General features: G+C 37.8%; 1 protein-coding gene across 5 annotated transcripts in view; it reads right to left on the reverse strand.

The window, feature by feature from the left end:
• TTK (TTK protein kinase) overlaps nt 1–14,105 on the reverse strand; it is a 41,736-nt gene extending 27,631 nt beyond the window's left edge. For 4 of the 5 annotated variants that reach the window (XM_045804189.2, XM_045804183.2, XM_045804165.2 and 1 more), the window contains exons 1-10: nt 14,020–14,105; nt 12,678–12,818; nt 7,926–8,148; nt 7,468–7,574; nt 5,153–5,293; nt 4,336–4,441; nt 4,104–4,176; nt 3,918–4,009; nt 2,431–2,518; nt 1,332–1,452 (exon numbers count right to left, since the gene is read on the reverse strand). In XM_045804189.2, the coding sequence (XP_045660145.1) occupies nt 1,332–1,452; nt 2,431–2,518; nt 3,918–4,009; nt 4,104–4,176; nt 4,336–4,441; nt 5,153–5,293; nt 7,468–7,574; nt 7,926–8,148; nt 12,678–12,816 (1,090 nt within the window). In that variant the 5' untranslated portion in view covers nt 12,817–12,818; nt 14,020–14,105. Of the gene's footprint in view, nt 1–1,331; nt 1,453–2,430; nt 2,519–3,917; nt 4,010–4,103; nt 4,177–4,335; nt 4,442–5,152; nt 5,294–7,467; nt 7,575–7,925; nt 8,149–12,677; nt 12,819–13,947 lie in introns of all 5 variants that reach the window. The other variant, XM_045804172.2, reaches the window with a different exon arrangement.
• Nucleotides 14,106–23,133: the final 9,028 nt, after the last annotated feature.

The following is a 23,133-nucleotide window of genomic DNA, read 5'->3' on the forward strand; positions in this document are numbered from 1 at the left end:
TAGATCCCATGAAAATTTCCTCCAAATACTAGAAATAGGAATCTATTCTGAGTCAAAATAATGGCAAAAGAGACTATTCTAGGGTGATTAACAGTCCCAGTTTATTGGGGACTGGGGGTTAATCTGATTTCTGGAATTTCCAGGGCTAACACCAGGAAAGTCTCAGTTTGGAAACCAAAGAGTCACAGCAAGCCTAGTTTGTCCCAGTTTTCCTCCTCAGTCCAATCGAAGAAAAAAATACAGTCAATCTGTCAACCTTTGTTTAGACAAGAATCATCCAATTTGTGATCTTGTTCAAAAATCTTTTTTGGTACTCTGATGTCTACAAAAAAAATTTTAAGCCTGGTGTTTAGTCTATCTTGTCTTATCTCCCACTTCTATATGACCTGTTACAGTTTTTCATGTAACTAGACTGTCTTTGGTTCCTAAAATGTTTTATTCTTTTGCTTTTGCTATTCCCTCCATCCAAAACACTCTATCCCTGCTATTTCTTCCTATTTAAACCCAAACAGTTCTTCACATTTCTTTTCCTCCACAAAACATTTTATTTATCCTAAACCAATTAGTTCTTCAGGTTTCTCCCTCCTCTGAATTCTCATAGCATTTTATTTATGTGGTTCTCATGACACTCTCTAAACTCCACAACATTATATTCATCAGTTTCTCACCATGCTGGACGGCAATCTTCTTGGATCTCTGTCTCATTCATTTATATACCCTTAGAACACTTATCATAGTACTCATATAGCGGGAAATCAAATGTTTGATAAAAAAGAGAGAACTATACTATAGATATAGCTTGTGTTTTTCCCAGAAAGTATTTGTCAAGCCAACTGAGAAACCTAACTCAGCCCCACTGTACTTTCCCTACACTCTTCTTTTTATGCACCTTTTAGGCAAATAAACTTCCTTTGCTACAGAATTCAGTACTTTTTCATACATTCTATATAATTCAACTGGCATACAAGATTAAAGGGATATAGATACAGTCTTACATTACAATTCTTAGATGGCTGGTCAAATTTCACAAGCAACAAAGTGGTGTTCTTTTTTTTTTTTTAAAGATTTTATTTATTTATTTATTTATTTATTTATTTATTTATTTATTTATTTATTTGTCTGGGAGAGAGCAAGAGGAACGGGGGGAGAGAGAGAGCACACAAGCAGGGGGAGGGAGAAGCAGGCTCTCTGCTGAGCAAGGAGCCCAATGTGGGACTCAATCCCAGGACCCTGGGATCATGACCTGAGCTGAAGGCATACGCTTAACCGAAGAGCCATCCAGGTGTCCCTAAAGTGGTGTTAATTAAGGAAGCTTATTTTCTTTCTCTTACCTTCTAATTTTGTTAGAAGACTTGATTCAGTTTTATTCTTCAGGGTTACTGAATCAGTAATAAGTTCAGAGCTCTTCTCATCTGAGATCAGAGGTTCCTTGGAATGGATATTTTGAATAGACTACACAAATAAGATAACAAAAAAATAAAGTCTCATAAACAACAACAGCACTAATTTGTCTTAGTGTTCAAAATACTGAAGTCTCATCTCTGTGAAAAGGTTGCTAACTACATTATCTACTATAATCAGATGTAGACTCACAAACTCTGAGAAGATTAATTTCTTGAATTACTGACTAGGGCATCGGGAATGGCCATAACCATATATTTGGGCAATGTGCTTTCAATGGATATAATCAACTGCTAAAATATATTCACTTAAAAAGAGAGATTGAAATTTCAAATCCAACATAAAACATGCCTCACTATTTTGTTACTATGATTATGTTTTATCCCAAAAAGAAGTTAGTGAAAATTAAGATTTGTGTAAGTCTAAAACAGTAGTTATTCTAAATCCAAAAACTAAACTTCTGACACAATAATGCTCTAGTCTCTAAGATAGCTGTGGTTAGTTAAAATAATAAGCACAGACCACGAAAGAGAGGAATCACAAAAAATACAAATTGAAAAGACCCAGATTGTGAGGTCAGTGGTTGAACTCGAGTACGGTAAGAATAGTATAACCCTTAAAAATCAGTGCACTAGAGACTAAAATTGTATCTTTGAATTTACAAAGATACATCACAATTTACTCTCATTGCTGTATAAGATGCCTTGTCAGATCATATGATTAAACACACCAAGAAACAAAAGTTGGGGGGAATGGCTCCCCCAGGTATTCCCAAACCCAGGCCAACTAATCTGCTTAAACATATGCATAATAATTGTTATTTCAAAGGTATTTTAGGAGATCATTAATCATTTTGCTATCACCTCAGTTTTGGAGGAACAGTTCAGGACTTCTGTACCACTTCCCATTAGTGGTCCTTTATCTCTTGGGGCTGCAGGAACACTGTTGGACCCCTTCCCCACAAAAAGAACTCCATGGATCCTGGATCAGGAACCTTTGCTCCATGTAAAGATTAAAAAATTAAAATACCTTAAAGTTTCTCAATTCACTGGAATCATTTCCACTTGATTTAGATCCAGGCACAATCATATCTCGGAGTTCTGATCCAGAGGTCTGTCTATTACTCACAAAACAAAATAGTTTTAATGCTTAACTTGAAATTAATCTTTTCAGTGTGTTATTTTTTCCATTTAAGATTGACTTTTTAACAATATGTACACTTCTTAATTGAAAATATCTCTTGAAAAAAAATTTTTTAAAAAACAGCATGATTATAGGACAAATATAACTAAATTAGGCGCTGGGCGATAACAAAAGGGATAGAGGTAAGTAGTTCTTCATTATGTATTAAGTAACAGTTATAGCTAAGTATGACTGTGGTAAAGGAGAATGGGAGAGCAGTATGTAGGTGAAACTACACTTCAGACTGCAAATAGCTTAAGGACTAGAGTATAAGCCTTCCCACAGGCCTCCAGTGCCTAGCATATAGTCTGACATAACAAGCACCAAAAAAATGGCTGGTTTGTTTTTGTTCTTATTTTTTTATAGTGAGAGAAAGTCTCCTTTATTTTTCAGCTAGGTATTTGAAATGGAGACGACAGAAGTCATCTCATAAGATTTTGGACAACCAAAATGCTCTCTTAATATCTATCTTTAGTCAAGCCTTAAGCATGACAGGATTTTAATTAAAGAGGATGCCAACTAAAAACAAGCAGTTGTACTTCTGAAGTTTATTTGCAAAATGATTCTCTGGAATCGAAGGAGCCTTCTCTAGTAGAAATAAGAAATCAAGAATGATTAGAGTTAAGAACAGACCAGAAAAATTTCCTCAGCTAAGCTGGGTTAATAGATTCCCACTTCCTTTAAGGGGATAAACACTCAACGTGAAGGAAGGAGAACACACTGCACGTGATGAACAACATTTCATCTCTATCCGCCCTTCTGCACCTCCTGATACCCTGGGTTCTGAAGCAAATGAGTGAATTTATCATCTTTCCCACTCATAGTGGCTCTTTTCCTTGAACTAGCTGGCAAAGAATTTGTTCCCGCCCCTGCTATGAAGACTTTGATACACATGAGGAAGAGATTCTTACCAGAGAGGCTATCCATAAGTAAGAAATGTCCAAACATTAGGAGTTTTTACCCCAAGAACATATGCATAAACTTGTAAGCTTAATATTGACCTAATATTTTTTCTTCTGTGTTTCCTAATTTGTTAATCATTCCTTTAATTTTTTTTTAAAGATTTTATTTTTAAGTAATCTCTACACCCAATATGGGGCTCATACTCACAACCCTAAGATCAAGAGTCATATGCTCCACTGACGGGAGCCATAATTTTTAATGAGTGAGAAAGCAAAATAAAGTCATTCCCTTGTCCCTAATATCATTTAAAGACTCGGAAACCTTTAATACTAAATAAAAATTTAATCATAATTACTATTAGGCAATAAAAGACTTTGCGACCATTCTGTCATCAATTGAAAACAAATTAAAAAATAAACATTCAAACATACCTTTTTGTAAAACTTGGTACAACTGAACCATCTGTCTTCCCATAGTCCGGGCTACTTAGAAGGTTAACTGGGACTCTTCCAAATGGGCATGACTAAAAATGTTTTGAAAGATTAAGTAACCAAACAGGAAATAAACATATACCTCATTGCTATCACTTTAATCAAGGTAGATTAAAAATAACTTACCCGTTTAGCTTTGTTTGTTTGTTTCAAGGGATTTCGATGACCTATCTCCAAATCTTGAGGGGGCATGTTCTCACTATACAGAAAGAAAATACCCCATTTTTTAAAAGAATAATACTAACATATGTTTTTCTGTTAATTGCTAATGTTATTACTGTAATTAAAATACTTATGCAGATGTAAAAATAACATAAATATACAATGAACATTTAAAAAACAGACTCCGTTTCCTTACCCATACAAAAACCTGGCTTTTGTAGTCTGTCCTCTGGAATCACAACTGATGTTCCTATTTTGTAAATGTCCAAGTGAACTGGGGAATGATTCTTGAGCCGTCAAAACTGTAGATGTTGTAAAAATTTTTAAATTGTAATTAAATTCATAAAGATATAAGGAACACATGAAAAAAGTAATCTCACAAATAAGAATATTTAAAAAGATCATTCATGGTAAACATTTGTCCCCAAGTAAGATATGCAGACATGAAGATGTTATGAAGATAATTCTCTAACTATACTTTGCAACTGATTCATAATAACATGCCTGTTTCGCCAGAATAAAGGCACATTCCCTATTTCTAAATATAAAGCCATTCTCTTGCTTAGATTGAATTGTTTTTAATGTGTTACTAATGAGTTTGATTAGGGGAAAAACAATTCCAAAAAGATTAATAAAGATTTTGTTATTTCTAAAAGTCCTACCTCCTTTACCTCTAAAATTTAATCTTAGATTTTGATCATTCTATAAAGATGGTATTTTTCTTTAAAATATTATCCTGGGGACACCTGGGTGGCTCAGCTGGTGAAGCATCTGCCTTCAGCTGAGGTCATGATCCTGGGGTTCTGGGATGGAGCCCTGCATTAGGCTCCCTGCTCCCCGGGGAGTCTGCTTCTCCCTCTCCCTCTGGTCCCACCCTCCAACCCCACCTGTGCATGCACCTTCTCTCAAATAAGTAAAAAATCTTTAGAAATAAAGAAATAAAATACTATCCTGTATTCTTTTTTGCAGACAATCTACCACAGAAAAGTAGTAGCACACATTAATACATTTACCTAAACTCTTCTTTTCCTCCTCCGAAAGCAGCTGCTTCTTTTGAAGGTTTAAATTCCGAATGGCAATTTCCAGCATTTCCAGTGGTACTGCTCCACATTCTACAGCTTTATGAAGAAGTTGTTTACTTTTTTTGAAATTACCTAACAAAGTAAAAAATAATTGTCATTTTAATGCAGCAATCATCATTCCCCAGATACTTATTCATCAGGATCTAGGGAAAAATTTAAAAGGCTTAGGCAAAAATATTTATTCCAAGATTCATGTACCTTATTTCATAAGCAAATAAAAGCAATTTCTCTTTTAGTAATAATTCCTGTCAAATAGTTTACTTATATAATATGTAATTAACATAATTATGCATGAGCTTTAACACCATTGTCCATTTTCAAAAGCAAATGATATATAACAAAGCAGTATAAAGTGGGGGCAGCAAAAACCAAATAGAACAGAAACTTAAGTTAGTAAAAGGGAAAACTAAGCCCTAGATGTTACTATAGTCCCAAGAACACCAAACTATTACAATGCAGTATAATAAATATCGTTCATGACAACATTTAATTAAGGTCGACATCTTTTGCTAAAGGGAATCCTCTATCAAAAGGATTCATATATTAAAAAGTAATAACGAAGATTAGTCTTTAGCTACCAGACTTAGCTATACCATCCCAAAAATGCAAGTAATTTAGACTACTATAATTATCTGACTACAAATAAATCACCAAATTTCAGTTGAAACTTAATATATTTTGTCTAGAATTTGATTTACAAATATCAAATGTATACACCATGGATCATATGGAATGTGTAATCAGCACCTATGGGAGCGACTCAGCTATGCTATGCACTTGGCACTTCGGATTTAAAAATGATTAAGAGATGACCCCTAGTTTCTGACAACTTACAAATTTTAAGAATATAAATATATCTGATAGTGGCTAAGTATACATTTATTCAGAGTAGTGGCATTTCAGGATTTGAACATTTTAGAGCAGAAGAAGAAAGGCAGGCTTAGATAAGAACTAGTAATTAGGGAGCTTAATAAGGTTATAGACCCCTTGGAGAGTCTGATAAAAACTATGGAATGTCCTCCAATGTTACAAAAATATACAAACACACCAAACTACACACACGATTTCTAAGATGTGCATATTTCCTGAGAGCCTATTCATAACCTTTTTCAAAATAATGACAATTTTGACCTTGAGGCCACTAGTACATTGCAGTGATAAAGCTTTCTTTTTTACAGATACCAAAATTTGAGATTTTCAGTATTTATATGTTCTAAAGATAAAATTTATAGTTGCTATTGATAGGCCATAATACTTCAACAAATGTTTTAAGTAAAGTGGAGTGAGAGGGTATTAAAGGCCTAGCCAAATTTACTCTAATAAGCAAGGAGTAATCAATTTTCCTAGGCAGAAAAGGAATGATATTTTTTAAAGTCACCTGACAGTCACAGGATGTGTTAGAGATGATTCAGATAATTAGGACTCAGAAATATTATAAGTAAAAGTTCAGGGTTTTCAAACCATTCCCTGGGTTTTTACAATGCTTTTTTCCAACCTCAATCCTGGGAAATACACTCCAGTGACTGAGTGCTGCTTTGGGCACCATGATGGGGATTCTGGCTGAGCCAAACCAATACTGATGGGTGCATCACTTGTAGTAAATGGGATCAGGGTTGGAACAGAGGGAAAATTAGAAATGTGAGGCTAGAGGGCAGACTGACATGGATCCAAAAGCCCCAGAAAATGAGAAAAAGACTAAAGAATGGGTAGGCTAAAAACGTCTGAGGAAGAGATTGCCACAGTTCTATCCAAAAAGCCCAGACTATGCAAGAATCAAATGAACAAGAAATAAAAGCTTCTACAGCAGTTTGCTTTTCTTTTTAATTAAAAAGGGGAACTATCAATTAATGCTACAATTATATTTTGATATATATTTCAGTATTATGAAACCATAGCATAAGGAAAGTTTATCTAAGTGCTAACTTAAGTATCTAGTATCTTTCTATCACACGAGTATTCAGTGAAAAAGCCACCTTCCTTTAGACATTTCCTGAATCTAATTAATAGCACAAATATGATGTTCATGCTTATTTCCCTGGATTATGCTCTACAAGTAGAAAAGCTAGTATAACAAATATTCTCTGCATTTACACTTTGTGGCATTCTTCCCCCGTATTCTCATCTGATCAACTTCCATGCCTTTTGCCTCAAATTTCTACATCATATGGGTGATTTAACATTACAATGTGAGTTACAGCAGGAAGTTATCTATTACTTAAAATTTGCACTTGACATTTTCAAATTACCTTGTGATAGTTCAAACTGTGCAAAAGATATATGAGCAAAAGCAAATTTCTTGCAGTTTGCTCTGGCCATCTGAAAGTAGTCACGGGCATCATCTGGCTCCTGAATACTGTAATAAAGATTTTAGAGTCAAATTTTAAGAAAAAGGACAAAGCTTAAGTTTGATAACTCCTTATTCAATTTCCCAAGCGACATGGGATATTGTTTTTTTCTGTGTGTAAAATTAAATACTATTACGTTAGTTTTTAAAATCTTTTCAGGCAGAGTCCAAAATAAGTAACTTTTGTGGAAATAACGTACAAAGTAAACAGAGTTTACAATCCTCACGTGTTAATTATAAACAAAAGGATTTGGTTAAAAAATATTAATTTTCTGACAATCCTGACATGTTTCTTTTTATAATGTAGTTATGTGCTATGTAATGTACTTAGTTAAATGTAGTTAAAAAGTGAATACTTACGCTTTTAATTCAGCAAATCTCACTTGAATTTGAGCAAAACTCTCATTTTGGCCATATTTATCTGGAGGAAGGGCTTCAATTGCTTGACTGTAACGACCAATCAATTTATTTAAAAGAACATCATTTAGGGGAACACTGTTTTTCTCTAGTTTGAGCAACAAATTCAACCAGTCCTCTGGGTTGTTTGCCATCATCATAATTTGGTTAACAGTTCCCGAGTTATCTGAATAAGAGAAACAAAATATACCACAACAAATGCCAACTTGAACTTTCCTTTCAAATTAGTTAATAATTTATATTCTTAGTATAAATGTACATAAGCTCCTTAAAACACTTTAAAACTTTAACAATTCACATAAATATAAGCAACTATTTACTGCATATATGTCTTTATAAGAGTTTATTTTACTCCTAAAATTATATATTTTGAAGGAAAGAAAAACTTTGGAGATAAGTTTTATAAGTAGCTTTTAAAAAGACCATATGTAAAAATTTTATGCTCTAGCAGCATAATTCTGTTTTGGCACCCTAACTATCCAAAGAAAACCTAAGCATCTCCCACCACTACCCGTAACAACTTTGTTAGGAAATTCTTCATCAATGACTTATTCATTTAAAATTTTAAAACTTATTGCCCCATTCCTAACATAACCTTCTTTACAACCTCATCCATCCAACATTATATCCATATACCTCAAACTTACCTTTAACCCATTTAAACAAAACTAATTTATAAAAGATAAGTAACTGGTATGGTTATTTTCTTCTCCGTCCAAGTTACCCATATTTCTCCATAATTTTCATGTTGTAATTTTTTTTTAACTTTTTTTACTGTCAATTGTTTTAAAAAGACACATTGAATTAATGTCAGTCTCCTGTTCAGGATATTTTAGTCATTACTAAACAATAAATTCAGATTTCCCGAGAAACTATCATTCCTTCTATCAGTTTCAGTTGCCTTCAATAAGGGCAAAATCTTTGCTTTTACAAATTACTGTTTCTGCTTTTTACTAAGACAACATATTCATAATTCCGCTTTTTTATTTATTTTTTTTTTTAAAGATTTTATTTGTTTCTTTGACAGAGATAGAGACAGCCAGTGAGAGAGGGAACACAAGCAGGGGGAGTGGGAGAGGAAGAAGCAGGCTCACAGCAGAGGAGCCTGATGTGGGGCTCGATCCCACAACGCCGGGATCACGCCCTGAGCCGAAGGCAGACGCTTAACCGCTGTGCCACCCAGGCGGCCCTATTTTAAATTTAATCAAGCCTGATACTAATTTAATTTTCCTTTTTTTTTTTTTTTACCTCCCTTCCATTGCGCTAACATTAGTCTATAAGAGGTCTAAAAAAACCACTGTGTTGGAACCAGAAAAGTCCCTGAATAGCCAGAGGAATGTTGAAAAAGAAAACCAAAGCTGGTAGGATCACCATTCTGGACTTCAAGCTCTATTACAAAGCTGTGATCATCAAGACAGTATGGTACTGGCATAAAAACAGACACATAGATCAAGGAACAGAAGAGAGAACCCGGAAATGGACCCTCGACTCAATAGTCAACTAATCTTCAACAAAGCAGGAATGACTATCCAGTGGAAATAAGACAGTCTCTTCAACAAATGGTGTTGGGAAAATTGGACAGCTCCATGCAGAAGAATGAAACTGGACCATTTCTTTATGCCACACACAAAAAATAGACTCAAGGTGGATGAAAAACCTAAATGTGAGACAGGAATCCATCAAAATCATAGAGGAGAACACAGGCAGCAACCTCTGTGACCTCGGCCATAGCAACTTCTTGCTAGACACATTTCTAAAGGCAAGGGAAACAAAGGCAAAAATGAACTACTGGGACTTCATCAAGATAAAAAGCTTCTGCACAGCAGAGGAAACAGTCAACAAAACCAAAAGACAACTGACAGAATGGGAGAAGATATTTGCAAATGTCTTATCAGATAAAGGGCTAGTATTCAAGATCTATAAAGAATTTATCAAACTCAACACCCAAAGAACAAATAATCCAATCAAGAAATGGGCAGAAGACATGAACAGACATTTCTCCAAAGAAGACACTGACATGGCCAACAGACACATGAAATACTGCTCAACATCACTTGGCATCAGGGAAACACAAACCAAAACCACAATGAGATATCACCTCACACTGGTCAGAATGGCTAAAATTAACAAGTCAGGAAATGACAGATGTTGGTGAGGATGTGGAGAAAGGGGAATCCTCTTACACTGTTGGCGAGAATGCAAGCTGGTGCAGCCACTCTGGAAAACAGTATGGAGGTTCCCCAAAAAGTTGAAAATAGAGTTACCCTACAGCCTAGCAATTGCACTACTGGGTATTTATCCCAAAGATACAAATGTAGTGATCCGAAGGGGCACCTGAACCCTATGTTTCTAGCACCAATGTCCACAATAGCCAAACTATGGAAAGAGCCCAGATGTCCATCAACAGATGAATGAATAAAGATGTGGTGTGTGTATACACAGATACACACACACACACACACACACACACACACACACACACACACAATGGAATACTACTCAGCCATCAAAAATGAAACCTTTTTAAAAAAGATTTTATTTATTTATTTGTCAGAGAGACAGCACAAGCAGGGGTTGCTGCAGGCTCCCCGCTGAGCAAGGAGCCCGATGTAGGACTTGATCCCAAGACCCTGAAATCATGACCTGAGCCGAAGGCAGATACTTAACTGACTGAGCCACCCAGGCATTCCCCCAAAAATGAAATCTTGCCATTTGCAATGACGTGGGTGGAACTAGAGGGTATTATGGTAGCAAAATAAGTCAATCAGAGAAAGACAATTATCATACAATCTCACTCATATGTGGAGTTTAAGGAACAGAACAGAGGATCACAGGGGAAGAGACGAAAAAATAAAACAAGACAAAACCAGAGAGGGAGACAAACCATAAGAGACTCTTAAGCGTAGGAAATAAACTGAGGGTTGCTGGAGGAAAGAGGGGTAGGGAGATGGGGTAACTGGGTGGTGGACATTAAGGAGGGCACTGAAGTAATGAGCACTGGGTGTTATAGAAGACTGATTCATCACTGACCTTTACTTCTGAAACTAATAATACATTATATGTTAATTAATTGAATTTAAATAAAATTTAAAAAACAAAAACACTGTGTTTGCAAATGAACTCCTCATGCCTCTGAGCACTCCATTCTTTCTTTACTCAGAACTTAAATTGTGTCTTTATTGTGTTAGTATTTATTTGAAGCCAAACATATTTTACAGTGCAGTGTAGTGATTACATAAATTCTTGTCACCTAGAAACCAAGGTTTTAATCTTTGGATTTCCCTCAATACTTATGATAATGTCTTATATCCCAGTTATCAATATATATTAAGTATTTACAGTTTTGACCGAGCTAAGAATTTTATTATTTCTTTTTAAAGATTTTATTTATTTGAAAGAGAGAGAGAGCACGTGAGAGAGAGCACAAGCAGGGGAGAGGCAGAAGGAGAGGGAGAAGCGGGCTCCCCCCCAAGCAGAGAGCATGATACAGAACTCGATCCCAGGACCCCAGGATCACGGACCTGAGCGGAAGGCCACCCAGGCGCCCCTAGCTAAGAATTTTAAATAAGTACTCATCTTGGTGTGTGCAAGCTTTAACATTATTTTAAGTACATAATAAAGTATGGTAATATTCCACTAAGACTTTGCTTAACACCAAAATGACTATTTTCTAGGTTGTTTCAAGTTAATATGATCTACCATCATGACTAGATTTCAGGTTCTTCCAATTCTTGTCAATCCCTCATCCATTTAATAGTCAGTATAGATATAACAAATTTATCCAAAGATCACTTTTCAAACAACCTCAATAATCTGAAATATAAAAAGAATTAGGCTTTTGAGCTAAATGTTCATAAAGCTAGGGTATTAAACTTTGGGCACTTTTACTCATTCATCATCCAATAAAAATTTGAGTATCTACCACATGTCAGGCACCACTCTAAGCCCTGTAGATAAAACAAAGCAGATAAAAATCATTCCTTCACAGAGCTCACATTCTAGTGGAGAAGACAGAAAACAAATAAATTCATGAGTAAATTAGATATAAGGTGATTAATGCTGTCGAGAAAAATAATACAGGGAAAGGATACACACGCTCACACCAGCAGGCTGCTATTTTAAATAGGTGGGTTAGGAAAGGCCTCACTGAAAGGACCTGTGAACAGACCCGGAAAAGCTAAGAGTAGGCAGATAATCTTGGGAATGGTGTTCAAAGCAGAGAGCAAGAACAAAGGCACTGGTCTAGCATATAGGAGAGATAGCAGGGAAGTCACTCTCGTGGAACAGAGTAAGGAAGGGAAAAGAGATTTAAAGGGGGAGTAGTAGGAAGATTCTCCCCAATCAAAAATGGAGTGTCTGACTTTAAGTTTCTACGTAATTTCATTAAGATTCATGACATTTTCTCAGTTTGCAGCAAAAAAGGAATGGAAAAAAATGGCATATCTACTGATGGCAGACATATCAACAGAAATAACAGCTGATAGTAATGGAAGAGTTAAGAGCACACTGTAGTCAGTTTCCGTCTCTAAGAAAGCAGAAAATTGTGGGAACATTTCCACACAGAAGGGTTAAAATATAAAGTATTTGTAGTCTAATCGGTAAGCAACAATTACTGAGAAAATTACATTTATGAAATGCAAGTGGTTAACACTTCATACTTTCACCTTAGCCGGCACTCAAAGAAAAGGAACTCACCTGTAGTATCAGCAGAGACTTTACTCAAGCTTAGCTCATCAGTAAGGTCTTCATTTTTAAATTTATTTTTAATATCTCTTACTTTGTTCATTATAGAATCAATTGTCAATTCTCTGCCACTTAAATCCTCAGCCTCCATTTCTAGGGCCAAAAAAAAAAATCATTCTTTTTTACTATCATTAAAGAAAAAGAAATGTTTCAACTAGCCTTTTAGAACCCAAGAGTTGAAAGCATTAGTTACACGAACACATCTAAACACAGATATTATCAGAGTAGTATTCATGAAACTATGTGCATAAAAACAACAGCACATCCTTGTAATTTGTCCAGCAAGGTTTCCAATAGGCCAGATACACCTTTTCTTCCCAAAAGAACTTCAACGAAGCCATTGCACAACACAGAAATTGCTGCCTTCCTTGCTTTCAAACTTTCCATTTTTCTTCCACACTTTCCTTTCACTCTTTTTCCAGAATTATTTCCTCTGGGCCATTTGCAAATTCAGTCATCTTTTTTTTTAAACGTGAGGTAATGGTTGCTTGAATTCTGGTAGTGACATATAGACATAAAGAATATTTTTGATAATGAAAACCATTTTTTTATTCACCTGCTGTATGCGAGTAAGCCTGCACATTGCGCTTTCAAAGCAGAATATATACACATTATTGCCTTTTACTGATAAATGAGATATTTACAAGGCTTGTTCTTACGCCTATCTGGCAGAATTATGATTTGCTCTCTTAATCATTCTAAAACCAAAAATCCACTGTATTCTTATAGCATTGAGTACTTGCTCATCAGCACGGTGGTGATGTTGCAAAGTGTCTGCAGTCGTTCTTCCTGTAAATCTCAGGTTTGTGATTCTCAGACATTTACCCAGTAGCCCAGGATAACGGATATCAATGACGCCCCTGACCTCGAGTTTGACAATAAAAAGGGGCGATAAGGTGGGCAGCTAGATACCACTATTTGAAGTCCGGTTCAAAAGGTAACTGTCACCGTCTCCTCCCCCTGTTCTAAAACATCAGAGAAGAGGGCGTTTCCTTTGGAAGACGATTTCATTTCCCCCAAAACTTTCCCCAGGTGCCCGCCAGGCCCTCTTCAGCGAGGTACACACCCACCTCTTGTTTCCTGGGTTCTCAACAAAATCTTCCTGACCACCAGCTGGATTGGCGGAAGCAGGGACACCTCCCCTCCCCCTTCAGTTCGTTTAGCCGCGCCCTACGTCTTTTACCAGGCTCTGAGTCCTCCCCGCCTCGCCCTCACCACTCACCGGCCCTCGCGGCTAAAGAGCCCACACACCGGCTGCCGCCGTTCCTCGGCGTGCCCGCGAGCGAGAACTCACCGCCAGAAAGCGCAGTTGGGAGGAAAAGATGGAATCCAGATCCCTCTCCTCAGACACGTTTGAATTTCCCCGCCGCTATCGTCGCGACTGCCTATAGGTCAGTTCTAGTCACGTGCAAGCGTCTGCCGTGATTGGCTTGTGTACGCCAGCACCGCCCCGCTCCCTGCGACCCGCCAGTTCCGCCTTAGGAGGTTCCTGCGCTCTGACTCCACCCGATGGGCGCGGGCGGTACCTAGGTGCTGGTATTTGGTAGGCGTTCCCCGGTGTCAGTAGGCCAGTTTTCCTGCCCTTTCCCGTTTAACCGGGCCAGATTTTTGCAGGGGAGGGAGCCACCCCTGGGCGGAGCTACCAGGTGAGAGGAAAATAGTGACGGGGACCGTTGCTCCCAGCATCAGGACCTAAAAGCTGCCCTGTGATTTGGCCTTTGCCGCCGCGCTGCCACCGATTCCGTCCTTCGCCCTCCCCACTGCCCGACTTAGGGAGGATATGGCAAGAAAGGTTCGTTCGCAGAGCTACCTTCCACTCTGCGGCTTGCGCAAGAATCTCGGTGCTTTTCGTCCTTGAGCTTGCATTTGTGCCTTCCTGCTGTCCTAAAATAACTCCGCGCTTCGTCTTCAAGCCAGGGCCCTCCCCTTTGTCAGAATTCAAAAGCCCGCCTGGATTGCGGTGGCCTGAACTGGCCTGATCTGCTTCCTCGCTCCGAATTTGTCCCATTTAGGAGTTCAGGTGCCCTCAGGGAAAGGGTACCTCCCTACTAATCTACCTTCGCTGGGCCTCTACTGTTAAAGTGGCTTTGTGGTTCAAGGCAACGCTTTCTCTTCTCTGCCAGTCCGAGAGATGTCTTTATTGTACCAGCGTTAGAACATATGCTGTATGGTAGAACGGCCTGGTTGGTTTTGTGTATGTGTAGGAAATGAGCTACAGCTGTCACTTGTTAACTCCAAAACTGCCCTTAGCACCCTCGCATTCCCAGCTCTGGCTAGCCACTTAACCAGCGGGAAAGCCCTTCCTCACTTACTGCATCTTATCATATCTACTGGCTATGTATTTTTACCCATCACGTCACTCCTTTGCTCAAAACCCTCCAGAGCTCCCTTTCTCACCCAGAATAAAAGCCATAAGTCCTTAAGATGGTCTAGAGCTGTACTGTTCAAAATGGTAACTACTAGCTACATAGGCTATTGAGCACTTGAAAGGTGGCTAGTGCGTCTGAGGAACTGAATTTTTAAAATAATTAGGTTCATTAAAACGTTCTGGGCAATTATTGGAAGACTTTTAAGTATGTTTAGAACCTGAGTATGTGAATCTACTTTTTCAAATGTAAATCTTGTGAGATGTAAATGCAGATTAAGTACTTTCTGTGAAAGTGCTTATATGTTGTAAATATAAATACTGTATTTTGAAGACTTAGCATGAAAAAATATATTAGATAATATAAATATTGATCACAGTTTGAAATGATATTTTTATATATTGTATTAAATAAGATATATTATTAAAATTGATATCCCCTGTCACAGACCAGAGGAGACTAAGGAGACATGACAACTAAATGCAATACGATATCATGGATCGGACCCTGGAACAGAAAGTGGACATTAATGGGCAAACTGATGAAATCCAAATAGTAGATAACTGTGATTTAGTTAATAGTAATGTACCAGTGTTGGTGTCTTAATTTTGACAAATGTATCACAGTAATATAAGACCTTAAAAATAGGGAAATTGAGTGAAGAGTATACACCAATTTTCTTTTTTTTTTTTTTAAGATTTTATTTATTTATATGACAGAGAGAGAGACAGGCACCGAGAGAGGGAACACAGCAGGGGGAGTGGGAGAGGAAGAAGCAGGCTCCCAGTGGAGCAGGGAGCCTGATGTGGGGCTCAATCCCAGGACTCCGGGATCACGCCCTGAGCCGAAGGCAGCCGCTTAACGACTGAGCCACCCAGGCGCACCTATACACCAATTTTCTGTACTACATTTGCAAACTTGTGTAAACCAAAAATTATCCAAAATAAAAAATTTAATGAGATTTAATTTCACTTGTTTCTTCTTAGTTTTTTAATATGGTTAATGGAAAATTGACAATTACATATGTGGTTTGCATTGTATTTCCAGCAGTAGTCTATAAAATCCCCTAGTTTCACTTATCTGACATACCTATTTATCTTATTTATTTTCTGACTCTCTACCCACTCCCCCACTAGAATGTAAACTCCATAAGCACAGGAATTTTTGTCTACTTTGTTGGTTACAGTATCCTAAGTGCTTAGAATGGTATCTGGTACTTTGTAGACACTCAATGAATGTTATGCTAAATACTAACATTTGCAACCATTGTAGTAGTTTAGAATCTTCTTTCTTCAACCAGATTTGTAGACTTCTTGAGTACAGTAAACTAACTATGTAAGCTTCCTGTAAGTGCTAAAAGAACCTTTTTACTGTGTCCTACACAATTCTCAGCAACTATTTATTGGCAGGTTATCATTACAAGCTATTCAGAAACAAAAGTAGGTACCATTCTTGGCTAAATGCTTTATTGATTGTTTTCATGGGAGGTATGTAACAATGTGCCATATTGGGATGAATAGTTCCACTGCAGTGTTTAGACATCTACATATGAGGATGTCCATGGCTCTCCTACTTTACCCAGAATCAATGCTTCCGACTTACCTATCCAAAGAGGTTTTGATCCTTAACTGTTGTTCATTCAGGCCATTGGAATCATAGACCAATGAGAAGCCACCTCCAGAGACAAGTAAAGAAATGAACTTGTTCTAGTCAAGATAATATACCACAATTAACGAGTTTGTCTTAAAACCAACTTCATCTGACAGTAAATGAACTTGTTTATTTTCAGTAAGTCTTCCATAATACAATACAATTGACTAAGAGGTTATGATTTCAAGATGGAAAGCTTCACATTTTTTTTACACAAAAGTTTGGACCATGTAACTTTGCCATTATCATCATGTCACTTTGGTTTTGTTGTTGTTGTTGTTGTTGTTTTTATTTTTTACTTTTTAAAGATCTTATTTATTTATTTGACAGAGAGAGAGACAACCAGCAAGAGAGGGAACACAAGCAGGGGGAGTGGGAGAGGAAGAAGCAGGCTCCCAGCAGAGCAGGGAGCCTGACATGGGACTCGACCCCAGGGTCCTGGGATCACGCCCTGAGCCGAAGGCTTTATGACTTTTATGCTTTATGACTGAGCCACCCAGGCGCCCCTCGTCATGTCACTTTGTTGCTAATCTGATGATTCTCTGTTAGTATGGCTGCTTTTTAAAAAAAAAAATTCAATTATTGAAGTCATTGTTACATGAATTCACTAAACCCCAAACTTTGGTTCCAGAAACTATTTCCCATACTTGGATTTACTTTGTGCATGTGTGGAAGCTAAATTTCTAATCAATGATAAGTTTTCACAGAATGTAATCAGTTGTGCACTGCTTTACAGTGATTTATTCTAGGGTTAAAAATTTATTAGTATACCTGCTTTGGGTGCATATAGGAATGGTGTGAACCTATAAGAATGGTGAGAGCCTGTAAAAATAATAGCAGGAAAGGGACATGCCACAGAATGGACCAAGCCTTTTCCAAAAGAAAGAAGAGGGCGGGGGCAAGGGCAGCTAAAAGAGTACTTCAGGATTATGAAGAGAAATGGCAATGACAGTTTAGATTATGTTCTGACCAAGGAAAACAGCAGTGACAGTTTGGGACTACTACTTGGACACTGGGTATTATTTAGTTATTCAAGTAAGATTCCTATTTTTCTTTTTTCTCCATCATGGATAATAGCATTCAAACTGACAATCTTAAAAACAAATATGGTTGAGGCACCTAGGTAGCTCAGTCGATTAAGCATCTGACTCTTGATTTGGGCTCAGGTCCTTATCTTAGGGTGTTAGGCTTTGCTCTGGGTGTGGCCCCTGCTTGAGATTCTCTCCCTCCTTCTCCCTCTGCCCCTCTTCTCTCCCACTCTCTAAAAAAATAAAAAAAGAATGAAAGAAAGGAAGAAAGAAAGAAAGAAAGAGAAAGAAAGAAAAGAAGAAAAGAAAAGAAACCCCCCAAAACAAAAAACAAATACAGTTGAAACTCTTACCAGGTGAAGCTGTATAAGAAAGATTTAAATTTCATTAAAATTTTCTGACACAATGACTTTTTTAAAAAATTTCAACCATATGTTTTCAATCTCGTCTATATAGAAGGAACCTCACAAAGCTGCGTAATATACTGAAGGTAATAAGCAGAATATTGAAAAAAATTGCATTATAGTTTGTTGGCAGTTTCTGAAAAGTCATGATAAATAACAATGCTGGAAAATCAGAAATGGACAAATGGCTCTTTTTAAAAAAGGTAAAATTTGGAAGCTATAGGTCTGTGTTATCTTGATGTGGATTTTTAGTTCAATTCTGGAGTATAGAATTGTTTGGAAGCAGAGATCTGCGATACCAATATGAATTCATTAAGAAAAAGCCATATAGAATAAACTAAACTCTCATTGTGACAGTTTCTAAATTTAGGGAAGGCAATAAACATAGAATACCTTCATTTTTGCAAAGAAAGTGATAAAGACTGTCTTACTGTTTTTGTGGATAGGAGATGGGTATGTAAGCTCCATGCTGTTAACGTGAGATGATCCTGCAACTCTGAATCATTATTCTCAGGGAACACTGCCTGATGGTTTGAGATGAACTTCACGTTGATCCCTAGTAGAAGGCCTCACAACTCTATCCCTGCTCTTACTCTAAACTACATGTTTTATCTGTGTGACAAACACACAGAAATAATGTTTATTCATTTTTCACATACTAATTAAAGCAAAAAATGCAAAATGTTAGAAGAGAATTAAAAAGGATAAAATTAATATGAAATTTAATTTAATTTTATTTAATTTAGGTTTATAAAAATAAAATTCTCAAATACATAATTACAGTCCAGCCAAGATGGGGAAACACAGTCCAGATTTATTCTCTGGAAACAAAAGCTGAACAAAATAAATGAAATAAACATTTTCAAGCATTAGCTACCAGACAGCATAGGACAATGATCCCTAAGGGCAAGGAAACAAACAAATGAGCCCTGACATCGTCTCTGCATTAGTGCCTGAAGAGAGTTTCCAAGATGCAGTATAGGAAGGGGGAAAGCCATAAGTTAAGGAGATGGGAGTTCGGATGGCCAAGGCAGCTAAAGTTCACAGGGCAGAGTACCAGGAAAAAAAAGTGAGCAGGACAGGAGAGAATTCTGGAAATCTACAGAGAGGCCTCTTGAGGCTCTGGCTTAGTACCAATGAGTGCATGTCTTATTTTCCCCCAAGGCCAGTGGAAAATAATAGCTGACAGGATCAGAGGCAATAATCTCTAGAGCCCATAAAAAACAAGGGATAGTTCATGTTCACAGAGCATCAGACGAAGGACTTATACATCGCCTCAGTACTGGAGCAAAACTAGCCCTAAACTACAAACTGCACTGGTCCAGCCTAACAAAACGTAGGAGCAAGCCTTAAAAGAATCAAGTTGTTTCCACATGATTTAACTGAACCCCAAAACAAAGCTTAAGAAGATGTATAGAAATACTAGAAAATCCAATCAGATCCAATTCACAATGTCTGACATGTAATTGACAACATTACCAGTTGTTCAAAGAAGCAGGAAAATGAGTGGATTAAACAACAGAAATCTATTTTCCCACAGTTCTGGAGGCTGGAAGTCCAAGATCAAGGTTCTAGCAGGATTGGTGTCCACTGAGGCCTCGTTTCTCAGCTTGCAGATGGCCACCTTCTCAGCATGTCCCTCGAATGGCCTTCCTCTGTGTACAGACTGAGAAAAAGAGAGAGAGGAAAGTCTTTTCTTATAAGAACATATCCCATTGGGGGTGTCCATATACATTTTGGATTTTTTTTTTAATTTTATTTATTTGTCAGGGAGAGAGAGAGCACAAGCAGGGGGAGCAGCAGGCAGAGGGAGAAGCAGGCTCTCCACCGAGCAAAGATCCCAATGTGGGGCTTGATCCCAGGACCCTGGGATCATGACCTGAGCCGAAGGCAGACGCATAACCGACTGAGCCACCCAGGTGTCCCACATTTTGGATTTTAATATATAAATTTTAGGGCGACACAAACATTCAGTCCATATATAATATATATATGTCAGCATATATAGTGACTAATATAGTTAAAACTATATACATAAACGTAATTATGCAAACATATATATGTATATATACTATATACATATACACACACACATACATTTCTTTAATTGTGGGTGAATGGATGAAAGTAAAATAAACATAAATGAGAAATCCCATTAGGAAGCCCCAAATATTTTCAAAATGCTTAGGAGATACTTTGAACATGGAGCTGTGTTCCATATTTTAGCCTTCTGGTGACTCAGTCTTTCCTACCTGCTAATTAAGCCTTCTGTTTCTCTGAAAAATCCATGTTCCTCCACTATTTCTGAGAGTCCCTTGGGTTTTGGACATGTGTTCATATATAAGAACAGACAGCCAGTGTGCCTGGGTGGCTCAGTCAGTTAAGCATCTGCCTTTGGCTCAGGTCGTGGTCTCAGGGTCCTGGGATCGAGCCCCTCGTTGGGCTTCCTGCTCAATGGGGAGTCTGCTTCTCCCTCTCCGTCTCCCTCTGCACCCCCTTCACCCCACTTATGGTGTCTCTCTCTCAAATGAATAAATAAAATCTAAAAAAAAAAAAAAAAAAAAAAAACCAGGCAGCCACTACATAGTATTTGAATTGTCTTCCTTTGGCTGCTCCAATCATTCTTCTCAGGGTCCTATCAGGTCTGCAGGACATCTCTGCCCTTTTTCCTGTTATCTTACTATTATTAAGACTTTTAAATTACAAGTTTTATGTGTATGTTGCCAAATTACTCAACCTATGGCTTTTTTTTTTTTTTTGGTTTTTAATTTTTTTAATGGGCTCCACACTAGGGCTTGCATCACAATCCTGAGATCAAGATCTGAGCTAATATCAAGAGTCGGATACTTAACTGGTGAGCCACCCATGTACCCCCAACATAGGACTGTTCTAATGTGAAAGGTAGGCCTATAAAAGTTTCACCACCATGAACCTACTGGGAGGGGCAGCTGCTAGACAGTTAGTCTTGGATGGAAATCCTCCAGCAAAAAGGAGGAAACCAAGTGTCTCAGGGAGTGCCCCATTTTACGTCTCCCGAGGGAGTAAGCAGGAGTGCAGATATTTGAGTCAATGCAGAGACACCACACGTTAGTGGGAAGAATGGACTTGGTGATAAGTCATTGAATAGTGCCAGCTGACATTTTCTCAGGACCAGCTCTTCAGAATTTAAGTTTCTTGAGAACTGAGAGAGAGTACCGTTAGCAAATGGAAATGGAAATGAAAAATCTCAGCACCTGTGACTGTAATGTCTAGGATTATGACTGTGCCTTGCTTATAACATCCATAGCCGTCCTAGTAACCAAAGCAAGAGGCCATGCTCCTAACCAAAGTCCAAGGCCCTGTATTGTTTGGCCCTTCCCGATTCTCTTCACATTCTCCTCTCTCACTAAGCTCTAGCTCACTGGCTTCCTCTCAGTTCCTTGAACACACTGAATTTTTTCTCACCTAAGGGCCCTGCCTTTTATTGTTGCTTTTACCTGGAACACTCATCTGCAGATCTCCGGCGGTTGGCTCTTTTCCATCTTTTAGATTCCTGTTCATAAATTACCTCTTCAGTGAGGCCTTTCAGTTGTCTGTCATCATGTCACTATGCTTATTCCCTTCCCTGTACTTAGCCCTATCTGTAGTTATTTATCTTTTATTGATCTTTGTGTTTATAACTTATTATCCTTGTGTTTATAATCTACTCCTACCAAGAAAGCATTTTGAAACTAAAATCCTTCCTTGTTTACTTGTTTGTTATTATGCCCAAAACAATGAATGATACCTAGCATATTGTAGGAAGTTAATAAAAATTGTTGAATGAATAAATAGATGAATCTGTGTTGCCCACCAGGCTAAGAGGTCTGTAAGGACTTGATTAAAATATGTTTTGCACACTATGTACTATATCCCCCTGCACAAAGGATATACTTAATAAATATGTGCTGAATAAAAATGAAAGAAAAATAATAAGTCAAGGGGAACTATTAAAAACCTAAGAGACTAAGCCATTTTGACCAGATGGTAGTTAAATGTAGCTGCATTTTCCATCTGTGGTTATTGTGAGCCTGCATCTATCTCTAAAGGGACCTTGCCAGCCTGTAGGTGCGTTCAGGGTCACGGTCATTTGAAGATGACTCAGATTTTAGATCTTATTACCCTAGTTGCATAAAGCTGATCCTCAACCCCTAAGATGCTCCCTTTAGCATTTCTGAGAGTCGTAGGGGATATCTTACTTGTGATCAGAAATATAGATACCTTACTAGATACCACATTTCTCCTCCAACGGTCACCACAGCTTTCCTAGATCCTGTTCCCCCAAGCGTCTCATTCTTCACCCTGTTCCTAATCCACTGAGTACAAAGGATGTCACCACACATGCTGCAGTTCTTAAAAGTTTGCAGAACCAAAACTTGGTGATCTACGGCAAATTGGGGTTATCTGCCTCCAATTGGTAACATTCATTCTGAGGGGTCAAAAGCAATGCAATATATCTGTGTGCATGCCTTCATGTTTTATGAAGTGTTCAGTGAATGTTCTTCCATTTTTTACTTATCGTGCTCATTTGATGTAGACCCAGACAAGAAATGTATGGGACGGGACTAAGAACAGATGTGACAGTCACAAAGGTATACTCAGAATCTCTTTTCTCCTCTGATGACTAGGGGTTTGATACTTGGGAGTCCATTAGGTCTCCATCCTTCCACCCTTAGGATGAATTCCTTTCCATTAGAATCTCTATAGCCCCCTCTCAATTTGACTTCTGTCAGAATATCTCACAATTTACCCCAAATGCCTGGTAGTCGAGCAGGAGATAAAACTCAAGCTTTTTCCATAGGCTCTTCAGGCCCCATGAAAATAGGCTGGTCACAAATTTCCCAGACATGTTCGGACAGGTGTGAGCCTACAGGAGCTGCACCTCAGGTCTGTTATCCTGATGCACAGGAAAATCTTCAAATGAACTCAGCAGTGACAAGCT

Source organism: Ursus americanus, chromosome 29, assembly GCF_024610735.1.
Source record: "Ursus americanus isolate L20-20 chromosome 29, mUrsAme1.1.p, whole genome shotgun sequence".
Lineage (NCBI taxonomy): Eukaryota > Metazoa > Chordata > Mammalia > Carnivora > Ursidae > Ursus > Ursus americanus.